Source organism: Poecilia reticulata, linkage group LG2, assembly GCF_000633615.1.
Source record: "Poecilia reticulata strain Guanapo linkage group LG2, Guppy_female_1.0+MT, whole genome shotgun sequence".
Lineage (NCBI taxonomy): Eukaryota > Metazoa > Chordata > Actinopteri > Cyprinodontiformes > Poeciliidae > Poecilia > Poecilia reticulata.
Window position 1 is genome coordinate 13,134,323 of NC_024332.1, and position 22,819 is coordinate 13,157,141.

The following is a 22,819-nucleotide window of genomic DNA, read 5'->3' on the forward strand; positions in this document are numbered from 1 at the left end:
ACCACAGCCCTCGTCATTCACACATGATTATTAAGCCATTAAACCGTCGAAGTGCTTCATGCTTTGGAGCTGAACATGAATCATCAGGTTTGGTTTATCTTGCAAGGTTTTTTAATGGGGGGGGGGGGGTTATTTTGACACAACTCCGTTTTCGCTTGCGCAATGGGATTGAGAAGTGTGGCCGCCACGTCACTCCTTCTCTAAACACCAAAAAAAAAAAATTTTTTTCCAATATACCATCTCTGTCACCCAAACATGCTTTATAATTTCTCTTTAAATCGTTCCAGATGATTTGCTCCAATTGTGGTTTTCGGGGTTAAAGAAGCTTCTTGGCTGAGGTCGGAAGAAGACTTAGAACAAAAACCACTAAACGAAGCCTGCTGTGCTTCTCGATGGAATCGGATGAAATATAATGGAAACTGTCATCATGACTTTGTTTGTATGTTAAGTTTTGATGACCTCGGATACATCTCTACCGTTCTACTGTAGTTTGTTGTATGCAAAGACCCTGAATGCGAAGTGTAAACTTGCACAGATACGTTGTGTTGACGCATCCATCCACGTTTTGGAGCCGATGTCCAATTTCCGATTTTTCTAAAGCTTTGACGCACTGATTTTAACCACTGTAAGGACTTCCCCTGTTGACCTCAGGGTATATTTCAGTGTTTTTTGGTATAAATAAAAATATGCATTTGTTCACTATGGTACATTTAAAGTCAACTAGGACAAGCGATTTCACCAAAACAGCCAAAAGTTGTTTCAGTCGGCAGAACTTCACTGGTCCAGGTGAGTCCAAAATGTGGTCACTGATTTTTGTTTTTGTTGGTAAGAATTTGGTCAACAAAATGGAGAACAATTGATGAACCCCTAAAATTTGGAAATTGTCTGTTTTACTTTTAATAAGGCAACAATCTGAAGCCATTTTTTAAAAATGTTTTGATCTTTAGTGATATACAGATTTTATTTTAAAAAATTGTTTTTGAGTAGGTATGACTAAATAAATGAATAAAAAAACGAACTCTTCCATTTTTAACTTGATGCATTTTGTTTGTTTGGACACCACCACCACTAGATTATTGGACAGAGGACAAGATGGAATAAAACTCAAAAACAGTCGCCCCCTTTTTAAGTCATATCCTTGGCACTTTTCACAACACAAAAGAGCACATATATCAGAAGAGGACACTAATTACCAATGTACTTGATGTACTTAAAACACTTTCACAACTTTCCCAGAAAACAGAACGACACACTATGTAGAAGAAACACATTTTGTCCATTTGGGAAAACTCTGAACAAACTTTTGTTGCATTTGTGACCTTTTTAACTCTTGTGCTCGGTACGTTGGACCGGTGCAGAAATGTTGTTTACAAAGTGCAGGAATGCAAGCAAAAGTAGCACATCAGGTTCAGCAATTAACCTGAATTGCTCAGTGCATTTTTGCCTGCTGTGTGTGTGTGTGTGCGTGTGCGTGTACATGTGTGTGTGTGTGTGTGTTCAAGGGTTCCAAACCGTTCCTTGATGCTATGATTACAATTTTTTTCTTCAGAAAAATCCCTTCTGAAGATTACTTTTTCCCCTCATTCCATTTTTTTAGCTCTATTGAGACCAAAATTAAAGCTAGTCCGCTAACCAAAGTAGCAACAACATGTAACTGAGGGGTTGCCCTTTATTAGATGTTTGTCAAATCCCATATTTTCTGTCACATTCAGGCTGCCAGGCTTCTGATATAAGAGTCTATGAGGTCTGATGTACCAGAGCTTAAAGAAGGAGGCAAGAATTAGAACTAGCTTCTTTGTTTCAGCGTTTTAATGTCACCGCGTTCTCGAGGCTTTGGCCAACTGTGTGGACAAGCAGTCTGTCTCTGTCGCCTCCTCGTTGAGTCGTAATAATTTTTGCAGCAAGGTCAGCGGTCCTTTGTTGATGAGAAGTGCCGGAGCGGGCCAGTAACTGAGTTGCTGTTGAACTTTTGTTGCAGAGTGTTGTTCAGGCACGACGCCATGACCGACTGTTAAATCGTGAACTCTGCGGCGTGTTTTGCGTGGGGCCTGTTTTGGCCGTGGAATCCCCCGCCCGCTTAAAGAAGCTTTTGTTTTTGTTCGAGTCCCCACCCTCTGATACAAATTACAACAGCCCAGTAAAGCAAATGGCGTTATTTCAAGGCCGTAGGCAGGTCGGATTCGCAGCAGTTGTGTGCGAGTGCAGCCGCTTGTTAAGAGATTTATTACGAGGTTGCGTGTTTTTTGCCAGGTCACTTGCTATTAGCAGCACATTATGTGATACCAGTTGATATGAAATCCCTTTATGGGTGGTAATAGAGATAATTAGGGATTTGTGTAGGTAATTCACACAAAGACTAGGATAAAGTCGACTTTTAGCTCAACTGATCCCAACATGCAGGAAGCACTCTTGCCTTGCAGCAGGAAGGTCATTGGTTCGAATCCTGGTCTGGGGTCTTTCTGCATGTCTGGGTTCTCGGTTGCATTTTCCACTTTTTAACAACGGATCACAGAAGCGTTTGAATCCTTTTTTTTTTGTGGTTTTTTTTCTCACGTTGCAACTGCAAACTCGTCCCAGTGCACCCACAAAAGGTAGAGATTGATTCTGAACTGCAAGGAAAATGATACATGATTTTCAAGTTTTAGCTCAAATAAAAACTTGTGAAGTGCATTTATGTTCAGTCGCCTTTTACTCTGAGACCCCTAAATGAAATCTGGTGCCACCAGATGCTAGAAGTGATCTGGTGAACCAGAACTTTTGGTTGTCTGAGACCAAAACTTAATTTTCTGACTCGCGTTTAATCTAGCTCTACCATTTGCTGGTCGATTAATTGTCCCAGTAATCATTGCGAAATACAATAATGTTGTTTTGAGACCATTTTTAATTAATATATTGATAATGGCGAAATAATTCAAGTTTGCCCTCTTAGGACTAATAAACTAATAAACACAACAATCAAAAACTATGAAATAAAAACCCCATATAACCGAAACCATAAATGACATGGATTATGAAGCAAAACTACCTTTCAAAAAACATGAATAATCAGAATGGAAATTATTGAGCTTATTTTCATTTATAAAGCGATTAATTGACTATATTGTGACAAGCTTAATCTAAACTTTGAGCAGCAGCCATTAAGATGAGGCCGCAGCTACTTTGCATTCTGTAATTATTACTTTGTATATTTATATATGTATTTTTTTTAATTATTCCATAAATTTTAACAGGCGGCTCAGAGTGAGCAGAGGACGTGCAGACGTATGGCAGATCTGTGCTTGCAGAGCGCAGGTACGGACTGTGACCTCGCCGCTCGGCACGCAGCAGAGGACACGCAATGACGAATACTAAGAGACAACCACAGGGCCCCGTGCGTGTATGTCAGAGGACATCCGGAAAGACATAACCACATCCTACTGGCTCACACACAAGCCTCAGAATAAACGCTGTCCTCAGTCACCAATGCACGTCTACCTTCATTTTCCTCAGCGACTTCTTCTGTGGGTCTGTCTCGCTACGGTTTCATGAGACCTGCACCGAATGCGTCCGTCCTCCCTGCGCACGCCTCACCTCAACCTGCCCTCAAATGTAGCTGCAGGGAGACCCAATAAAGTAAACGATAAATCAATGAATCCCATCGAAGATTAAAACAAGCTCAGGAAGTTCCACTGATTTATTGTTTTTCTCTGTTTCTACCAAAAACTGGATGACAAAAGTTTTCAGTCTGGTACTTTGGTCTTCTCAACTGGACCTTTATTGTTTTTTTTGATTAGCGACTTTATAAATCATTTTATTTGTTGTTTTTGTTTTATTTTACACATTTAAAATAACTTCCAGTACCAGGGTCACATGCTCATTAGAATTTAATTGTTCTTGCGCTTCTACACCCTCACCCTTGAAAATGCTCTCAAAACGACAATATTATTGTTTATCGCCATAACTTCTGGAACGATTTATCGTCCAGCAAAATGTTTTATCGCTACAGGCTTAGCTAAATCTTCTGTGAATGAAAATACAGATACATTTTGTTTAAGACGTGTTATTTGAAACCAACACCTGCATGTCCTTTACTCGTTTTTCCTCTGCAGAGCCCGCACACCAGAAGACCTTCAAGAGGAAGCGATCCCTGATCAACTGGCCTTTCTGGAGGGGCTCCAGCACCCAGCTGGACGGCCTGCCTCTGTCCCCATCACTGCTGTCTCCTAGCGAGGGACGGCTGTTTGGACAGCCTCTGAACTCGGTGTGCTCTTCAGATCACGGCCTGCCCAAGCCCGTCATGGTGAGATGACTACAGGTTATTCAGATTAAAGATTTTTGGGGAGATGGGAGGGAAAAAAAACCAAAGGAATGAAATAATTTTTTTTCTTCTTCTTCTGTTCTGTAGGAAATGTTAGTGTTCCTGTATCAGGAAGGGCCGTACACCAAGGGCGTGTTCAGGCGGTCGGCTGGCGTCAAGGCTTGCAGGGAGCTTCGGGACAGGCTGGACAGCGGGACAGAGGAGCCGGAGATCACACACCAGTCTGTGTTCGTCATCGCCGCCGTCCTCAAGGTAACGCCACCTCCCCCGTCTCTCAGCCCGTACCCAGCTCTCTCACCCGTCCGATACCAGACAACAGAGGGCAGGTCCGACTGAAGCGCGTCCAAAGTCGCCCGAGTCCAGACGGGGCGGTGTGTGTCGGCGCAGGCGGCCAGGCAGGGAGCCAGACTCGCTCATAATGTGCTGCCTTGTTCAGCTTCCAGCCCAAGCAGGAGCAGCTCAGGTGTTTAACTGGCTTCCCCTCAGACTGGGGGGAAAAAAACAAAACAAGCCAATTTAAAAAAGAATATGAGATATTGTCTCGTTTTTCTACATTTACCTTAAATTATTTGCAGCGTCTTAAAAATATGTCCATCCCCCTTGAGACTTTTCCCCATTTGATCCCCCCAAAAAATTACTTGGGCCATTATTTTATGAAATACAAATCTGAATAGTGCGGCGTGCATTTATATTCAGCCCTCCTGAGTCACAACTTTGTAGAAGCATCTGTTTTTTGAGAGGTCAATCAGATTTGCATGTGATTTCCTGCAATGGGCTATGTTGTATTTAGCTACTTTAATCTTTTTAAAAAAGATATCCCACAGCATGATGGTGCCTCCACTCAGTCTCACTATGAAGATTTGTTGAGAATTATCTTTTTTTTTTTTTTTTAAGCAAACCAATGTGTTGTCTTTCTGTCTGTCTAGTTAAGAACTTATTTTGTGTTTGTCCCAATACAAATGCAGCAACAAATATGTAAAGTTACAATGAGTGTAAATACAAGCAATTGTAAAATTATTTCTCTCAGTATTAGAGTCGTGAAGCTGCTGTTAGCTGAATATGAAGTTGTTTGGGTTTTTTTAGGTGTAAAAGAAAAGACAACAAACCTCAAAGGTTGTAAATAAAAAGTACAACATTAACAACCTGTAGCTGCTGTTATTGTCGAATGTCTTTAAGATTGACTAAACCTAAAAAATAATTTAAAAAAAAAGGTCGTCATTACGTTCTGTGCTTACAGGACTTCCTGCGAAATATCCCGGGCAGCATACTGAGCATGGATCTGTACAATCAGTGGATGGATGTGATGGACGGAGACGGAGGAGAGGAGCGGCTGCCGGGTGTTCAGAGGTAGGAGCTGGAAGTCCTGGACCGGTTCATACTTGGGCTCCAGAATCCTTCCTGTCTGCTAAGAATGTTCCCGCTCAGCTGTGTCACAGGGAGGTYGTGTTTGTTTGCGATACAGATTAAAGGGCGCGACACCCAGCGCCGCTTGTACTCCAGAAGCAGCAAACTGAATTCCTTCTGCCGAAGGAAAAATAAATAACGCGCAACATGGAGGCAAGAATGGAATCTGCAGCCGAGCTGCTGACCTAGAGCCTCTTCTGTACATATAAATATATTTTAAAAAGAGACATGCACATGAATCAGTCTCTTCTGTCAGACTGCGTGTTTCTGTCGTCACATATCCCGTCTGTCTGTCATCCTGCTGCAGGCTCCTGCAGCTGCTGCCCAGTGAGAATCATCTCCTGCTGCGTCATGTGATCGCCGTGCTGCACCACATACAAGGCAGCGCCCACGACAACCAGATGAACGCCTTCAACCTGTCTGTCTGCATCGCTCCCAGCATGCTTTGGCCTCCGACCCCGAGCACTCCTGAGATGGAGGGAGAGGCCACGAAAAAGGTGCGAAACAGAGTTTTTTTTTTTTTATGCAATGTTTCAGTTCATGAGGTTTGTTATTAGACAAGATTTGGTGGAAATATTTAACCAAATGAGAGGGAGGGGATATTTGGGAATATGTAGTCATCTGAGATGGCTGTGAAGTTTAGCGTCTGGACTAAAAATCAAGATGGCATTTGACATAAAAAAAGAAAAATGAAGCACAAACATTCTTAGGGTTAAGTGATTAAACATTAGTGAAATTACTTTTTAAATCTTGTCTAACAAGGTTCCATGTCAGCCGTTTCCCTGACAACCAAAGCTATATTTTGCATTAGCAACGACGACTTCAAAGTTAAGTTAAGCTGGGCTTGCTAGCAAGATCTATTTTATCATTAGCGCTGTTGCTAATTAGGTTCAGCTGGATAAAAAGATTTCTGACATTTCTGATTTGACAGATCATAACTTTTACTAAGCTGATACAGATGTAATGCACCCTGATCCTTCCCTGCTGGATGCCTTACACTGAGGAGCTAGCATCCTAAAATAAATCCTAATCTAAATGTCTATGAAGGCAAACAATGTTAGAATTTAACAGTTGTTGAATTAATTTCTTTTGAGATTAACCAAATTTTAAATTCCTTCTTTTTTCTTCTTACTCTGAATGTTTCTGTATTTAACCAACAGAAAACTATTTGATGGAAATAAATTGAGCAACTTTGGAAGTTTTCTGCATAAAACAGGCTAGTCGTTTCCTCGTTTCTGTATTTCATGGTAACCTAACCCCACAGCTGCCTCTTATTGAGCCACAGCCTTATCAGTCTAACTTCCAGGAATAAAGCAAACGTATTTCCCAAAACTCTGGCTAGTCGGATCTGTTTCAGTGTGTGAGTAATGCAGCGAGTGAGTGTGTGTTGACAAAATTTCTCTAACGCAGGAGCAAAGTGTTTGAGGATGACTGCTTTGAAATCGTTGTGACAGTTACAGTAAGACGTGCGTGGAGAGAGTCTCGTTCACAAGCCTTCATATGGAAATAATCCTAAAATGAAATTAACACATTCTTGTGTTCAGATGGGAATAAAACCTCTGAGATTACAGCAAGACACTGCAAAAAAGCTGGGGCAGTTCCAGGTCCATACCTGACAAGTGTTTTTTATTATTATTACTTTTACTAAACCTCTTGTAGTTAATATTTCCAATGATTTTTATATAACAGACATTCTGGTGGTTTAGCAAATCAGTTAAAATGCAGCAAAAAATAAATATCAGATTTCTGCCCCAACTTCCACTTTTTGCAAGCTAGCATTAGCCATTTACCTTGACTTTGGGTCAGTTTGCCTCTTTGGACCCCATTTCATACCATGATACTTTTATATGAGCCTATCTATGCAAGTTGTGGCATACAAGTTCATTGTTGTCTGTAGTTTAGAATATTTAGGGATGATGCATTATAAAAATGCTGAAATCCTTTGGGTAATCAAATCAATTTGCATAGTGTTGTCTGAAAACTTTGTATTAGAATCCATTTTCACTTCTTTTGGTTCTGATCCCCGTTTTGAACCTCTTGACTCTTATAAAATATGAAAGATGAACTCTTCCTCGTAGCACAAGTGGCCGCTGCAGGAAGTTAGAAAAGTAGCAGTTTTATTTATAAATACCTACTTAGGTGAGTAATTATTGTAAAGACGAGGCAGAGCTGCTTCTTCCTCCAGAGCCCATCATCAAGCTTCACAACTCATTTTGATTTGTGGTCAGTTTTAAAATGTTATCACTGAGCAACCTCTGCGATCTCTGTGGATGGTTGATTTGCTTATCGTTTCAAAAATGTGTGTGTGCGTGCGTGTATGTGAGAGGGAAAGCAAGTGTGCGCTAGTGTGTTCCTTAGAGTGGCTGAGGTTCATTGAGAAAACATGCAAAGAATTTCCTACACAATCCCAAAGCCAAATATGTGTGGAGAAATGTGTCACTGCAACCCTCCTCCCCTTGCCCTTCTTTCTTTCTTCACACACACACACACACACATGCACACACACTTGTCAGCACAGAAATCCTCAACACCCTCAAATACCAGAAGATCAGTTTCACAAATACTCCCCTGGTCACATTTTCCCTGCCGCCACAGTGGATGTTTGTGTGTTGGTTCCAGTAGGCAGCCTTTTCTTCTAACGAGGCAGATTTGGACGCTTCCCACCGGCTGCTAACCTTGTCGTCAGTCACGTGGACACTGAGATTTAGCAGATTTTGTTTTGCCCGAGTGTCTGGTTCTCCTTCACAGCAGCATATAATTTAAATGCTTTTGGCTGAACATAGTTGTGTAGGAGCTTCTGAGGTAATTGCAGCTTTAGTTTGTGCACACTTTGTTTTTTTGTTGTTTTTTTTGACTGTGGCTAAAAAAATATATATATGCTGGCCAGTCCTTTTACTTCTGCCTGTTTTTTTTTAAAGTGTGCTGACTTCTCTCTGTCGCTGAAACAGGAAGTTATTCCACAGCTTTGGCTGCGTAAGTGAGTTTCAGATACMGAGCGTGTTGCACTGATCTACAATGCCTGGCATCTATGACTTTTTCCAGTTTTGAACACAATTCTCTATACATTTCATTGTATTTTTTTCTGTCATATAGACATAACACAAAGTTGGTGGAGTTGAAGCAATTTATTTTTAGTTTGCAAATCAAAATCAAACTATGAATGGAAATGGAAAGTTTTGCGTTTCCATTTCAAACGTGCAAAACTTTCAGTGTTCGGCTAATGTCAAAAGAAACACTTTCTGAGCTGTGGCATTTCATTAAACGAGAAACAAATAAAATCACCTTTGAATAAGTTTCCCTACTCAATAAGTCATTTTTAAAAAACACTTCCTGTCGTCTTTTTCGCCGGTAGTAAAACCCAGTTTCGACAAAAGTGTTTACAGTTTTCCAACATATACTAATTTCAATTCATCCAAAAAAATCACCTCAGCCTACCACAATTTGTTTATTTTTATTTTTAATTTTTTGGGTAAAAAAAAATACCAGGCCCAAATATTATATGCCATATATTTTCCTTGAAAATATTTTTCTATGTTTTTCCTTTGGATAAAGTTCACAACTTTGTCCCTTTGCTCATTCCTTGGATTTTATTGGAGCCGTTTGTTCGCAGCTCCTCTTTGACGTCTTTTGGCTTGTGGGTCGCCACAACACGGCCCGGAAAAATGTTGCCCTGGATTTCATTTAAGGGTGTGAGAGTAAAAGGAGCTGAAGACAAATACCTTCCCTACATTTTTTATCTTTATTTACATGTGCTTTACTTTGTGTTGGTCTGCAAAGCGTTAATGTTTTGCGGTTCCAGCGTGACGGAAGGTGAAAGTTGTAGCAGGTCTGAATGTTTGACATGCATTCGTCACAGAGGCAGAGCAGCGGGGAACAACAGCAGCTCCTCTTGTGTAAATCCGACAGGCAGACTCGAGCGGAAACTTTCCACAGTTTGGGACTCTGGTGTTTGTGTGGGACGTCGTCTTTGGTGTTTAGTAAATTTTCTCTGTTTGGTTTACGAGGCGGCAGCTTCAGACAAAGTTTGGTGATTTGTTTGAAGTCTGCGCTGATAGCAAAGCAAAGAAACTGCCGGCGTGTTTTACGAAAACCTGACCTCGTCGGAATGTCCGTTCCTTCCAGTAAACAGGACTTTTTAGGACCCTCTTAGCCTCAAAGAGTTCCGGTTTATATTACGATGCGCGCTGGATGATGAGTAGACGAGCCTTCTGGACTCGTCTTGCTCACCGAGCGAGCAAATATCGGAGCTGGAAACCCTATGAAATCAGCAGGACATCATCCATAATGACGGGGGAAAGGAGTTCCAGAAGGACGTCCGATGAGTCAGGGATGCTGTGGAATGCAAATACTCTTGAAGGACTTGGGAAGTTGACGTCAGCGCAGCACAAACAGCTATGATAAACTAAGAGACTAAAGTACCACTTTTGGCAGCTGTTTTACAAAATTATTAAGGTCACGGATCAAAATAACAAAGCTGAAAGACTCTCCAGCCCCCGGAAGCAGTAAAATAGCCTTGATTTTTAGCTTCCATGATTACAGTTGTGAATATTAGCCTTATGATGAAACAGGAAGGGGTTACCAGAAATTCAGAAGTGGCTAAGTGGTGAATAAAAGAGTGTGTCTTTAAGTAAATAAAGCCTTTTCAAAGGCGCACTGCAGCACACTTGGTATCTCAAGCTGAACCAGGTTGCTTTCAATGCTTTTTGGATGTCAAAAAAGCCTTCAGATATAAATGTCACACACATACACCACTCCCTCAAAATTATATAAAAGTTGCTAAAGAAATATTGTTGCAATGGCCCATTGACTGCGCGCCTCCACAGTGATTAAGTAATGCTATCTGCACTCGTGAAGATTCACTCACGTCGGCATGCTGGGTGCTTGGAGGGGTTGAGGTGGGAGAGGAGCTGGAACTTGTTTTCTAGTAATTCAGCTATAATTAGATGACGCTTTGGGTCGATTCACAGATTGAGTACAAAAGCATTAAACTTTCTGAGATGATGAGGCGATCAGTAATGAAATCATTAAATGTTCCCTTTGCTGAGACAGAATATCAATTTTACCCTTTTCATCCCAATACAGACACAGACCATGTATTTGTTAAAACAGTCAGATTAATTTATATTTTAACAGATTTTTTTTTGTCAATTCTTAAAACTAAAAACAAGATTTAGGTCACTTTTACTGAACAGCATACAGCTAAGCTTATTGACTAAATTGTTTTTCAAGCTTTGAAGAAACTAGTTACCTTCCATTTATTCATTTTAACTTACTGACCATTTTTTACCTGCAGAGCTTGAAAGACATGAGGGACATTAATGATGTTTCCCTTTTAAAGATTTAAAGATGAACTATAGTTCAGACATTCATCTGTCAAGACGACAAATGGTTAGATATTCTCTGAGTACAGGTTTTACTTTTTTTACTCTGTGAGAAAAAGCTTTATTTCTGACGTTTTTCCCAGTCCGACTTTGTGATCTCTCCTTTTGCGTTTGACCATCCGTGTAGTTTGTGCTGACGCGGACACTTTTTTTTGAAACTGCGTGTTGGGCTCAGTTTCTGCTGAACTCTGGCTGCTTCCCTGAGGAACTGATTGAACAACTGAAACAATAAACAGCAGCTGTCCTTCAAAACCCATCTGTAAAACGAAGAACAACAAACTCAGCAGCTGCAGGAGAGTAAATAAAAAAAAGATGCTGAAACAGGATAGATGTTATCTAATCAACCTGTTTTTTTTTTTTTTGCAGGTGTGTGAGCTTGTGCGCTTCCTCATAGAGAACTGCAGCAGCGTCCTGGGAGACGTTGCCTCGTTGTTCAAAGACGTCAGCCAGAAGAGCAGCAGCGACCACGGATCTGGTAAGAACTCAAGAGACGAAAAAAGACAGAGTCCAAGTTTCAGTTTGATTTAAAAACTACATAGTTTTAGTCTCATTTTATGAACATTGGGGGGTAAAACATCTAAAAWTGGTTGATCTGTGCTTTTCAAACATTTGTTTCCCTTTTGAAAGCGGTGATAAAGCCTCACTGTGTTGTCCACTCAAAGTGACGCGGACCGAGACTCGCCGTCTCTGTCTGTCTAGCCGAGTCGCCTCGGCCCTTTCAGTCCTGCTGATTGCGGTCAGCAGATTGACCTCCGGTAATTTCGGTGACTGCCAGGGTCACAGGTGCTGATTAAAATGCTGCTGAATCCCCTCTTTTATACACGGCGCTGATTTTTCTCCCTCGTGTCGAAAATAACCGCCGGAGGTCAAAGAGCTCACGGCGGGATGAAGCTTTGTCCTCTGTTCTCCACATCTTCACCGAGTTTTGTTCGTTCAGCTTGGGAGGTCGAGATCATTAGTTGCTTTCAGGCCTTCGCTTCACTGTTGCCAGGGCCGTTCACACTGCCAAATATATCTGACCTGTATTTGTTCGCCATTTTGAACGGGCAATGACCTGAAAGTGTCCTGCATGCGCAGTAGAGGGCGCAATAGCGTCAGCGTTCTAAGTGTTCTGCCAACCGCCATAAAAAGAAGTGCTCAGTGTTTGMGGAAGTAAACATGGAGGCTAACGGTGGAGCTTAGCTTACATATTTGAAGTTGTTGTCCAACCGGAGCAGCATATTAACAACTAAATCCTCATTATAGTCCATCATGGTTGTTTTTCTTCCCACGCTTCCGCGTATCACGGTGCAGAATAGTGAGATTTGTTGAGAATCGGTGACGTTCAGTTTGGATGAATTCAACCTGGACGTTAGGTCGCATTTGAATTGGATACGCATCAGATATGGGTCGCATTACGTCAAAAAAAAGTCAGAATTGGGTCACTTCAGGTTGCAGCCTATTTGTCCTCAATGCAGCGGTTTGAAGCCTGGACCCTGACATGTCTAACTTTTTCCCTTTTATTCTATTTTCCTAAATAGAATAAAAGCTAAAAGTTCAACAAAATCACTTAAGAAGTGCTGCAGTATCTACGCTCCAGGTAGCAGTGGCAGTCACGTCAACATTAACCACAGAGCATGGCTAAAGTAGTGCTAGGCTACTTTAGCTTAGCTAGGTGCTAAGCTAGGCGAAAGATACACTCAAAGCAATTGTTTCCTTGACAATGTTTATCTCTGGTAATCTGTTTATCTGTTTATCTATCTTGTCAGTTCTTCCACTTCCGTTTGAAATTCAAGGTCAGGACAAGCTTGTTACCTATAAGAAAAACGCCAAACTTGGCCGCTGTCATCTTTTTATATATATATATATATATATATATATAATCTCCTAGTCCACAGTTGTACAACACACGTAGATTTTTTTGTAGGTTGGTACAGATGGAACAGAAAGTTTGTTTTAGCCAGACTGATGGGTTAAAAGATAACATTTCATATGCTTCTACATATAACACTGCAAAAACACAGAATTGTTTTGGTCTAGTTTCTTCTGTAAATATCTTGGAACATGAGCAATAAGACAAATCTAACTCATAAGTAACTTTTAGGCAAGATATAGCAGCTTGTTTTAAATCAATAATTCTCGAATATTGATTAAAAAGTACTAGTTCCCCTCGCAGATTTCTTCATTTATTACAAGACATTTTCCCTGTGATATGTGTGAAAAATAATAAGCCAGTGGAACTAAAACTTTTAATCAATATTCAAAAATTATTGATGCAAAACAAGCTCCTACATCTTGGTGAGAAGATACTTCTAAATTAGTTTTCTTATTTCAAGTGTACCAAGATATTTGCGCTAGAAACTAGACCAAAATACTTTCCACTGTTTGCTACTTTTTGAGTTTGGTGGGGTTTTTTTAATCTTCTTTCTTTTCCTCCCTAGATGTTTCCTCCTTCCAGATGAATGACTCGTCCTACGACAGTCTGGAGAACGAGCTGAACGATGACCCTGAGTCTCCCTACCAGGAGCAGCTGCTGCTGCGTGAGAAGGCCAAACCGGAAAGCCGCAGCCGGGACTCGGTCATCACCCTTAGCGATGGCGACCCCGAGCCAGACCCCGACACCAACCACCTCCTGCAGCTCCCCCCTCTGGCCAGGCCCAGGAGATTCAGCCCCGCCGTACGGCAACCCCGCAGCGGCTCGTCGCACGCTCCCAGGAGACTCCGGAGAAGCTCCGAGCCGGCCTTGACTTTGGCGAATGTGCCGTCTACCGGCATGGCGGCGGCCAACGCCGACAGCCACCACTTACCCTTAAGGAAGGCCAGCTACGACGCAGCCATGGAGGGGGAAGAGGACGAGGTGTTTGTGGAGCAGGGTTTGAGCAGACTGCAGCTAAACGAGGAGGTGAAGGACGGGTGTGTCCAGAGAGGAGCCAGCGGTGGGCGGAGGAAGACGAAGCACGCGCCTCCGCCTCCTCTGCGATTGGACGCCAGCTGTTCCAGCCTGTCTTCACCGGCGACTTCTCCAACAGGATCCTCCCTCAGTTCCTTAGACTCTGCCTTTTCTCAGTACTCCACTGACTATGCCACGAATGGCGCAGCTACTCAACGGTCGCCGAGAGACTCCCCGCCTCAGAGGGACGCCGCGCCCCATTGGCAACCATCCGTCCATCCGCCTCGTGGGAACCAGATCTCCCAGTCCCACGGACTTCACCCGAACACCTGGCTCAAGAAGGACCGCTGCTTGTCTCTGAGACAACCCGACACCGGACCCTTGGAGGACGTACCTGTGGTGAATGGGAATTCCTACCTAACCGGCGGTGGTTGTTCTGTCGCTGTTGACGACATGGCAGCGACAGAGCCGAACGAAAACTGCCATCGGCGGTCCAGCAGCCCTCCATCCTACCAGCAGGCTCTCGTCCAGCTTCAGCGTAACCGCTCCCCGTTTTACAAAGGCGCAGAGAAACCCCTGACCGTCAAAGAGCTGAGGCAGCTTCACGACCAGAGCTACGCTGCCAAATCCTCCGGCGCAAACTCGTCAGACAATCCCAAACCAGCAACAGGAGCCAAGGTCTCGCAAAGACCGGCGCGGACCGAGAGAGTCCAACCTCCGCAGAGTGTTTTCTATGGACAGACGGCCACCACTCTGGTCCTGCAGAGGCCAAAATCCCACTCCCTCACCCCTGCTGCCGAAGGCCACAAAGGAGGAAAGACCCTTCCTCGCCGAGCCTCCGAGCCTGCTAAGGTCTCGGCCAATTCGGACGCCTCCAAGAGCCTCACCCTGGACAGACCTTTAGGCGGTAAAACTCAGCCGAATGGCGGCAGACGGAGGGCGTCGCATGCGGAGTCCGGCCACACCCACCCGCAGCTCTGCCTGTCTCCTTCCGCCACCCAGGTGGTGAGGGACTACTTCTCCTCACACGGCCAGGCAGACCCCGACTCCTGCCTGCGGAAGAGTCAGGAGGTTGCCGTAGCGATAGCGCAGAACAAGAAGGAGTGGCAGAGCAGGCGGTGTAGCGACCCGCGACTGGAGGACTTTGAACAGCTCTTCTTCGCAGAAGAGTCGTATGTGTAACATAAGAACTGTACAGACAAATTGTAAATGGGAGAATGTGTGTTTTTTTTTTATATATATATGGGGTTTTTTTGTGTACAGCTGTTGCCTTTTATGGTATATGTTTTTCTTATGTTGCAGTGTTGAGTACTTTAAAGGTACTCTGTTTTCCTAAAGGTACAAATATGCACCACAACTAGCAAGAAATGATATTTAGCAGTGATTATCGCTCTGACTTTATGAACAGTTAATACAGCTACTCCAGATAATTTCTTCTTTTTTTTACCCATGGTTTAAATTAGCAGGAAGTGATTTATTTTCTTTCTAGCATTTTTCCATCTTTTTTTAAACATGTGAATTTTTTTTAAATATTTATATAAAATCTGTCTTTCCACTCACACAAGTGTTCTTGTTACTGGTAGCTCTGGTTTGGATCTCTTGGAACGACGGGACGTTAAAATTAGAGATGCACTGATCACAGATTTGTAGCCAAATTCCAAATCTTCCTGGTTTTTAAAGTTTGGATTTATACGTACTGATGTTTTTAGTTACTTAGTTAGTTTAGTTTAGTTTTAGTACATAAGCTAATGGGATTCATTTTATGTGTTTTACTATCATTTTAAAGCACAAAACCATTAAGGAATCGACATTTTAAATAATACTGAACATCTAGTTTAGTCTTCCACACAGAGTGTCGGTACGGTGCCTTCACTGATGGTTGAAAAAAGATCAGATTCTTGAGTTTTCTACTAGAAGGATCAGCTTATTTCACCAACCAGCTGATTCTTCTGTGTGCCTCTCTAGTTTAAATCTTTTTGAGGATGCTTTTATGTCACTACTATATTTTAATGAAGAAAAGCAGCCAATTTAACATGAATAAATCTTGTTCGTATGCCTCTCCCTACAGTGAGGCCAAGATGATCTTGTTTATATTAGTTTGTTTCTTAATAAATGGCCTCAATTAATACATTTCACTTGATTACTACAATAAAAAACATAATTCACTCATTTTAGCTCCGTAAAAGAACAGGTTTCATGAGTGTTGCATGTTTTTAACAAGAGAAGGGTGGCATTGTCCATTGTCTCAAAAAATACTCTGTTTATTATTTCCATCACCTTGAATTGTGTTCAGCCTGTATAGTTGTGAATATTTATGCTACAGATATATGTATAAATATATATATATAATATCTTGAACCTTTTTGGTATGGTTTGTGAAAACGAAATATGTATTTTTGTACAAGCCAATTCTGCTGCTGCTGTCCTATTAGTATATTTGCTATAAAACGCACCATTTGTATATTGTGTAAATCTAATGCTCACAAGAACAAGGAAAAATGTGGATTTTAATAAACGTTGCTCTTGTGAAACTACTTTTGAAGCGCGCAGTGATTTTGTTGGTATTCTGAGCACCGTGTGATGAGGAGGAAGAATAATGGTTACGGTGTAACGTCAAATTCGCCTTTTTGTGGATCTATTGTTTGTTTTTTTCTAAAATATTTGATTGAAAATGCTCCCAGTTCTGTTCAAAAGGTTCAATGTGCTGCGTGTACAGTTTATTTCCTAAACGAATACATCATTCATGACCCAGCGTGGCGCACTGTGACACCGCAGAAGAAACGACTGTGGCTTTTGTCGATCTTTCCTCGAGGTTTTGTCTGAAGTCTTTTGCTGAGGCCACCGCCACATATTTTAACAACAGTCGCACTGTTTGTGGCCGGGGTTGACTCATCTGTTTGGTTAGAAGCCAAAAGCATTGATTCATTTATCAAAAACATTCATTCCCATTTCAAGGCCTTCAGACTTTCTATTGGGGGAGAAAGTAAAATGAAATGGCGCATGCCTGGCTTTGTGGTTGCTCGGCAACATGGACATGACCGCGTTGTGTCGTGAAACATTTTGTTGGACATTGTGTACGCTGACCTGAATGAATTCAGGAAAGAGAGAAAACACAGGAAAGTTTTATCGGAGCTAAACTAAATGTGATCGCTCTGTTTCGTTTCTTACCCAAAATAAAAAGTTATAATCCAGCAAGTCACTTTATTTTTAGGTCGACTTCACCGACGATAGCAGGCCTATACTGGTCCTTTCGAGGAAACCAGTGGAATGAGCTACAAGACCGTCAGCAAATAGCTCGGTGAAATGCTGACATTTGTTTGGCATGACGGTTCAGAAATGGAAGAAATAAGATCTGGCCATCGTGTACAGACTGCAAATCACAGGACAAATTCCTATGTACACAACAGGCGCAGTGTTGGTGCAGACAGGAAAACAAATGGGAACCTACAGCCTTTGCGCTAAGTGAATGTGACAGGGAACCAGCAGAGAACAAAGAAAACCAAGGAACTTATGCTGTGTTCCAGTTTTACTCAGAATTTGGGAAATTCCAACTTCCCAGTAGAAAAAGAAAATCTACTGGAACGCCCTCTGAAGTCAGATTTCGCACTGGGAAACTGGGAGCAACTCCGACTGCTCCCAGTTAGGACTAGCAAGGCCACTCCTCTCATCAGCAGCAGTAAGATGTGGTGGAAACATGTTTCTTTTAAAAGACGGTGGGAGTGTGTCTTAGGTGTCACATGTAGCGCCTCCAACTATAAAGTCAACAAACTGAAAGTGGCATTTGTGCTTAAAATGATGTTTTGTAAGAGGTTTTTGCACACAGTGATTATTGCCGTGTTGAAATTTCGACTTCTTGACTTCTGGAACCCTGCTGCATCAAATCTGATGTCAAACCCAGCTTCGAGTTCCCACTTCCCTGCAGGTAACTGGAACGCAGCATCAAATCCTGAGGAGTGAAGCCAGGTGAGGAATTAGAGGGATGCAGAACAGTTGCTGAGACGGGTAACTGAGTGAAAGAGACTAGTTAACACCGAGACAACTGGATTGAAGTTATGTTGACCTTGGTGCAAGCAACAACTACGAATAGGAGTGTTTGCACAGTTTTGTGAAATGTGGGATGAAGATGGAAGTTCTCCTTGGATTCAGGGAAGATTTCAGGATGGCACTGAGGATAAAAGGTAAAAAGTTAATTCTTTACGATTGGCAGAAGACGGGATGAAGATGGAAGAGAGGAATCTTGCTGTTGATGCCCGATTACTAATAATTTTGTGGAACTATCTGGTGTCTGTTTAATAGCAATCGACTCCACTGAACTTGATGCATGTCAGCTTTGGGAAAACAAATGCCAATCACACATTAAAAACGAGTGGCGGTGAGATAACACATCAGTACACTAACAAGTGGATATGACACAAAACAGTCGAAAGCCACAACAAACAAAAAATAAGAAACAAGAAAGACACTCAACACAAAGGAATTGACTGAACAAGGAAATACCTTAAAGACATTAATAAACAACCCAGAATGATCCGAACACGAAGGAAAACCAAAACACAAACCCCGGCGTATCATGAGATCCGCACCTTACGGCAGATAAGAATGAATCAGTCCCTGTTGCCTCTTGACAAGCTTCTCCAGCTGAAGTATTTTGGGGTGTTTTACTCCCATCAGCTTTTATCAGAGGACGGTGTGAAAGAACACAAATGTAGGAGGTGAAAGTTTACAGATGGCCTGCTTGGACTGTCAAATTCTTGGCATTTTTAGCCGCTAGTCAAAGACTCAGCTGCACTCAGTGCTCCCATCAGTCGCATCAAGATTAGGTGGAAGTTCAAGACAAAGAAAGTTTGTCACAAAGCTCAAGACAAACGGTTTTTCTTTGAGGTGTCTTGTCCAGCAACACCTAGAACGGCTTTTGAAGTTCACGAGAATCTCCGGAATGCACGTCAGTTTCCCGTGTTAACTTTGGACATTCGTGGTGTCTTCAGGCACAACGTGTTGTGACCAGCTGAGAAAATCCTTAGAGGAGTCGGTGAGCAGAAGGTTCTGTAATCTCTTGATCGTTGGGTTGTGATCCAACCTCAAGACCGCAGCAACTGCTAAACTTAGCAAACCTTCTGCCTGAAGATGAACCTCCACCCAGGTGTTAAGTCTACTGGAGCTTGAAATGCTCCACCATGGGGATGGTGTGTTCACGTTTGTGTGCAGTCCTTTCTGTACACACAAAACATTTTTGTTGGCAAACAACAGTGTCCTCTCATCTGACCACACTTTCCTTCACGTTTTCTGTATTCCTTAAATGACTAGTAAAGTACAAGCTTGACTTCTTCACTCAACGATTGATTACCTCTTATCTTTCCAGTTGTGCCATACTCTGTCTTTAGATGACATGTTGACCAGAGCTGTGAGACCCATTCAAAGCTTGGAATACTCTTTTATGATGTATCCATTTTAATGGGTTTTTGTTGACCTACCTGATGTATATGTTGGTCTCCACGATCCCATGTCTTCATGKATGTTCTTTAAACTACACACTGGGGAATTTTTTAATAATTATATGACCTCTGAGGGGAGTTGGATGCTCTGAAATATGTCAGGCAGTTGAGGAAACGAAGTGGCGATGTAGCAACCCACACATTAATTTCACATCACCATGAGCAAGAAATGCGCCAACATCAGCAACGACTGGCTAATACATCACTGTCAGCTGTCACAGCGGGTGACGGGTCTGGTTCCAGACTTATTAAAGTTACCAGAGGGACCTATAGTGACATGCTCACGAAGACGAACATAATCCAGACAGAGATTACGAGCAATTTACTGGACGTTTGGCTAGATGGTCAGATCTCCAAAGATACAAGTGGATGCCAAATGGAATATGTTCAGCTCTTGTTTACTTGTGACTTATATTTAACCCAACACATACGACGGTTTTCAATTTTGGGTAAAACTCTTCAACCACCCCCTAAATGAGTCGATGTGACTTCTTTGGTCTGCACATTTGAATCTTGTTTCCTTCTGCATTAAAAATCACACATCCAAAAATGATCCACAAACAGGAGAGCCTGAAACGAACGGCCTGAAAGAGTTAGACTCAGGTAGACTCATTTTCATGTGCTAGCTGCGTGTCATTCTGCATGCGGCTCAAGAATGAGAGCTGTCTGTCATGGTGGAGTTTCTGGTATGTAAATACCAGCAGTAAAACAAGATTGATGCATCTGCCACCAGATAACAAGAGAGATGTCAGAGTTGGAGGTACGTCTGGTTTTCAGTTCCCCGTCAGTAGAAGTCTGAAACTTTTTACTCTAATTTATCAGACAGTCCCCTCTGGCAGTGGCACCTGAAAACATAATGCAGGGCCAGTTGCAGTCAAAAGTATGCATTAACCCTTTTGAAACATAATTCATCATGTTGTGTCCATTAAAGAGGCCGTAGGAGCTTTATTGTAAGGATCAACGAGGGTTCGTTCTTCTGCTTTCAGGGCAAGAGGAAGAACAGCTGGGTTTTAAACTGTTCACGAGATCGGAGTAAGAGCAGGATGGGAACAAAGGGTATCTGTATCTCTTAGTTCCTTAGGTGAGAGCTTTGGAGGACTGGATGCTGCGTAATCGACAGAGTCTGAGGCTGGCAGAAGCGAACGGGGATTTGGCCGCGTGTTTTTACTGTTCTTTGTCTCTTCGGAGCGGTGTGGATTCAGGCGAAAGGGCGGACAGGCATGCAAATGTTTCCCAGGAGGAAGACAAACTCCAGCTGATTGTTTTTTTCTTCTTTTTTTCCCAAGGAGGTAGAAGACTGGCGTTGAAGTTGAGACAAAGAATAAAAAGCTTGTACCGAAGGAGTTCTGAAGTCTGAAGAGAAAGAGCAACAGGTCAGGAAGGAAGGAAGGGAATTAATCACCGCGAGCAAACTGGTGACTGTCCTTTTCCTCTGCCGCGCTTTCATGTCGCCTCCTGATGAGGCCTAACAAGATGCAGCTGTGGATAGATGCAGCAGAGACAACACACACAAACACAGTTGTGTATTTCTACCCATATTACGATTTTGTTTTGACTTCCACTCATTTTACTAACTGCTTTTATGACTAACCCAGGCATTTTTACTAACCCTACCCATGACTAGTCTATTTCTAATCTCAACCCTTACAAAAACTTCACATGTTCCTCGCTTTCCACAAATGACCTGAGTTTGTTGGTGAAAATGGCAAAAGTGGCCCTCTGTTAGTAGTACATACAAGTACACACACACACACACACACACACACACACACACACACACGGATTCTCCTCTTGAGAGGTTTGTGCTTTGTGACAAACATGACACAATCTACGAACTTATGAGAGAGACTTCCTTTTAAAGATGCAGCTCTCTCAAAACCTGCAGCCGTCCCACTTGCTCTAATTAAGAGCTGATGCTGGTCTTGCAGGTGCAGCTCACACCTTCATCGCCTCAAGTACCCTCAAGGCAAATGCAGAGCTTTTTCTTATTTCCATACACGGCTTTAAAGGTTGTCAGTAAGATTACTCAGCTAACCCCAAGTGTACTGTGCAATGAAGTCACACCCTATAAAACGCGGCATGCTCACGGTTCTCCGTGAAAACAGTAATTAAGTGTGTTTTTCTCCCATTCGAATTCCCTTGACCCACTTCGAAATGTATAAAAATTCCTCCTCGCCTAGCTGTTGTTGAAATTCCCATGTACTGTTTCTCCGACAAAACGCCCTGCGGGAAACAAAAGCGTTGCCGTAAAACGTCGGGTGTTGAGTAAACTATGAGTAAACTGCCCCTTTTATTTTATTTTATTTTTATTTTTTTGCATCTGACGCTGATTAAGTCTCGAAAAATACCGGGACACGAAAATGCCCGCGCTTTCATTACGCAGTCTCACACGCGGCCGCGGAGGCGGATCAAAACCTGCGTCGTGACTTGGTTCTGCCAAAGCCGGAGGCCACAAAATGCGATCATGTGGGTTTACGGGACTCCGCGGAGTTACACGGCAACAGAAAACATGTCAGTTTTTGTTTGACGTTTTTACATGTAAATAACACAAGTTACTGTTTCAGCTTGAACAGTTTAAGACCTCCAACAAAGTCTCTTTATATAATACAAAAAAGATTTATGTCCGAGGGCAGCGACCACCAAAGGAAAACTGGCGCAGAGAGACAATACCTGTTAGACAACGAATAAAGTCTGTGTGTGTACATGGCCGTGCCTTGGAGATTTACATAAGACCCAATTAAAACTCTGTTTATTTTGGAGTAGCTGCATTAGCTTTTCCTGAGAGCCACTGTGTTTTTTCTAGCTGTACACAATGGGGTATGTGGCTGCCCAGCTCTGTGTTGTTTTTTTTTCCTTCTCTTTTTTTTTTGAGTTTATGTGTAATCCAGCCACAAAATCTTACGGTTTACATGATGGCTTAGAGGTAGCATTATGCAACTGAACAAATACAGCTAAGTACATTCATATAGAAAATCAATTCATTATTTCCATGAGTGTGCACCTGAGCCCCCTCCCTTAAATGTGGCAGAGGAAGTGGGCGGAAAGGCACGAATGTGACCTTTGCTGGCATAAAGGAAAAGGATTACGCTTCACTTTTATCTCCCTCTTCGCCGCCACTGCCGGCCCACCAATCCGTGCGCCCCATGAAATAAATAAAGAGCACTTTGAAGGTTTCTTTTCTTCTACCAGGGGAACCCCGCGATAGTATTCCTTTGGCGTTCAAGTTGTAGGAAAGAAATTTGAATTTGTTATTTTGTAAGTACATAAAAGGGTCATGCGTCACATTTGAATATATATATTTTTTTACTGTTGAGTACTGTTGTCGTTGGAAATATGGCAAGCAGTATGAAGACTTTAATGTGTTCATGTTTATATT

General features: G+C 42.4%; 1 protein-coding gene across 4 annotated transcripts in view; it reads left to right on the forward strand.

Moving 5' to 3' along the window:
* arhgap20 (Rho GTPase activating protein 20) overlaps window positions 1–16,485 on the forward strand; it is an 89,398-nt gene extending 72,913 nt beyond the window's left edge. For 3 of the 4 annotated variants that reach the window (XM_008431942.1, XM_008431957.2, XM_017303723.1), the window contains 6 exons: window positions 4,089–4,279; window positions 4,385–4,549; window positions 5,535–5,644; window positions 6,009–6,198; window positions 11,449–11,557; window positions 13,503–16,485. In XM_008431942.1, coding sequence (XP_008430164.1) covers window positions 4,089–4,279; window positions 4,385–4,549; window positions 5,535–5,644; window positions 6,009–6,198; window positions 11,449–11,557; window positions 13,503–15,133 — 2,396 coding nt within the window. In that variant the 3' untranslated portion in view covers window positions 15,134–16,485. The remainder of the gene's footprint in view (window positions 1–4,088; window positions 4,280–4,384; window positions 4,550–5,534; window positions 5,645–6,008; window positions 6,199–11,448; window positions 11,558–13,502) is intronic. The other variant, XM_008431948.2, reaches the window with a different exon arrangement.
* Window positions 16,486–22,819: the final 6,334 nt, after the last annotated feature.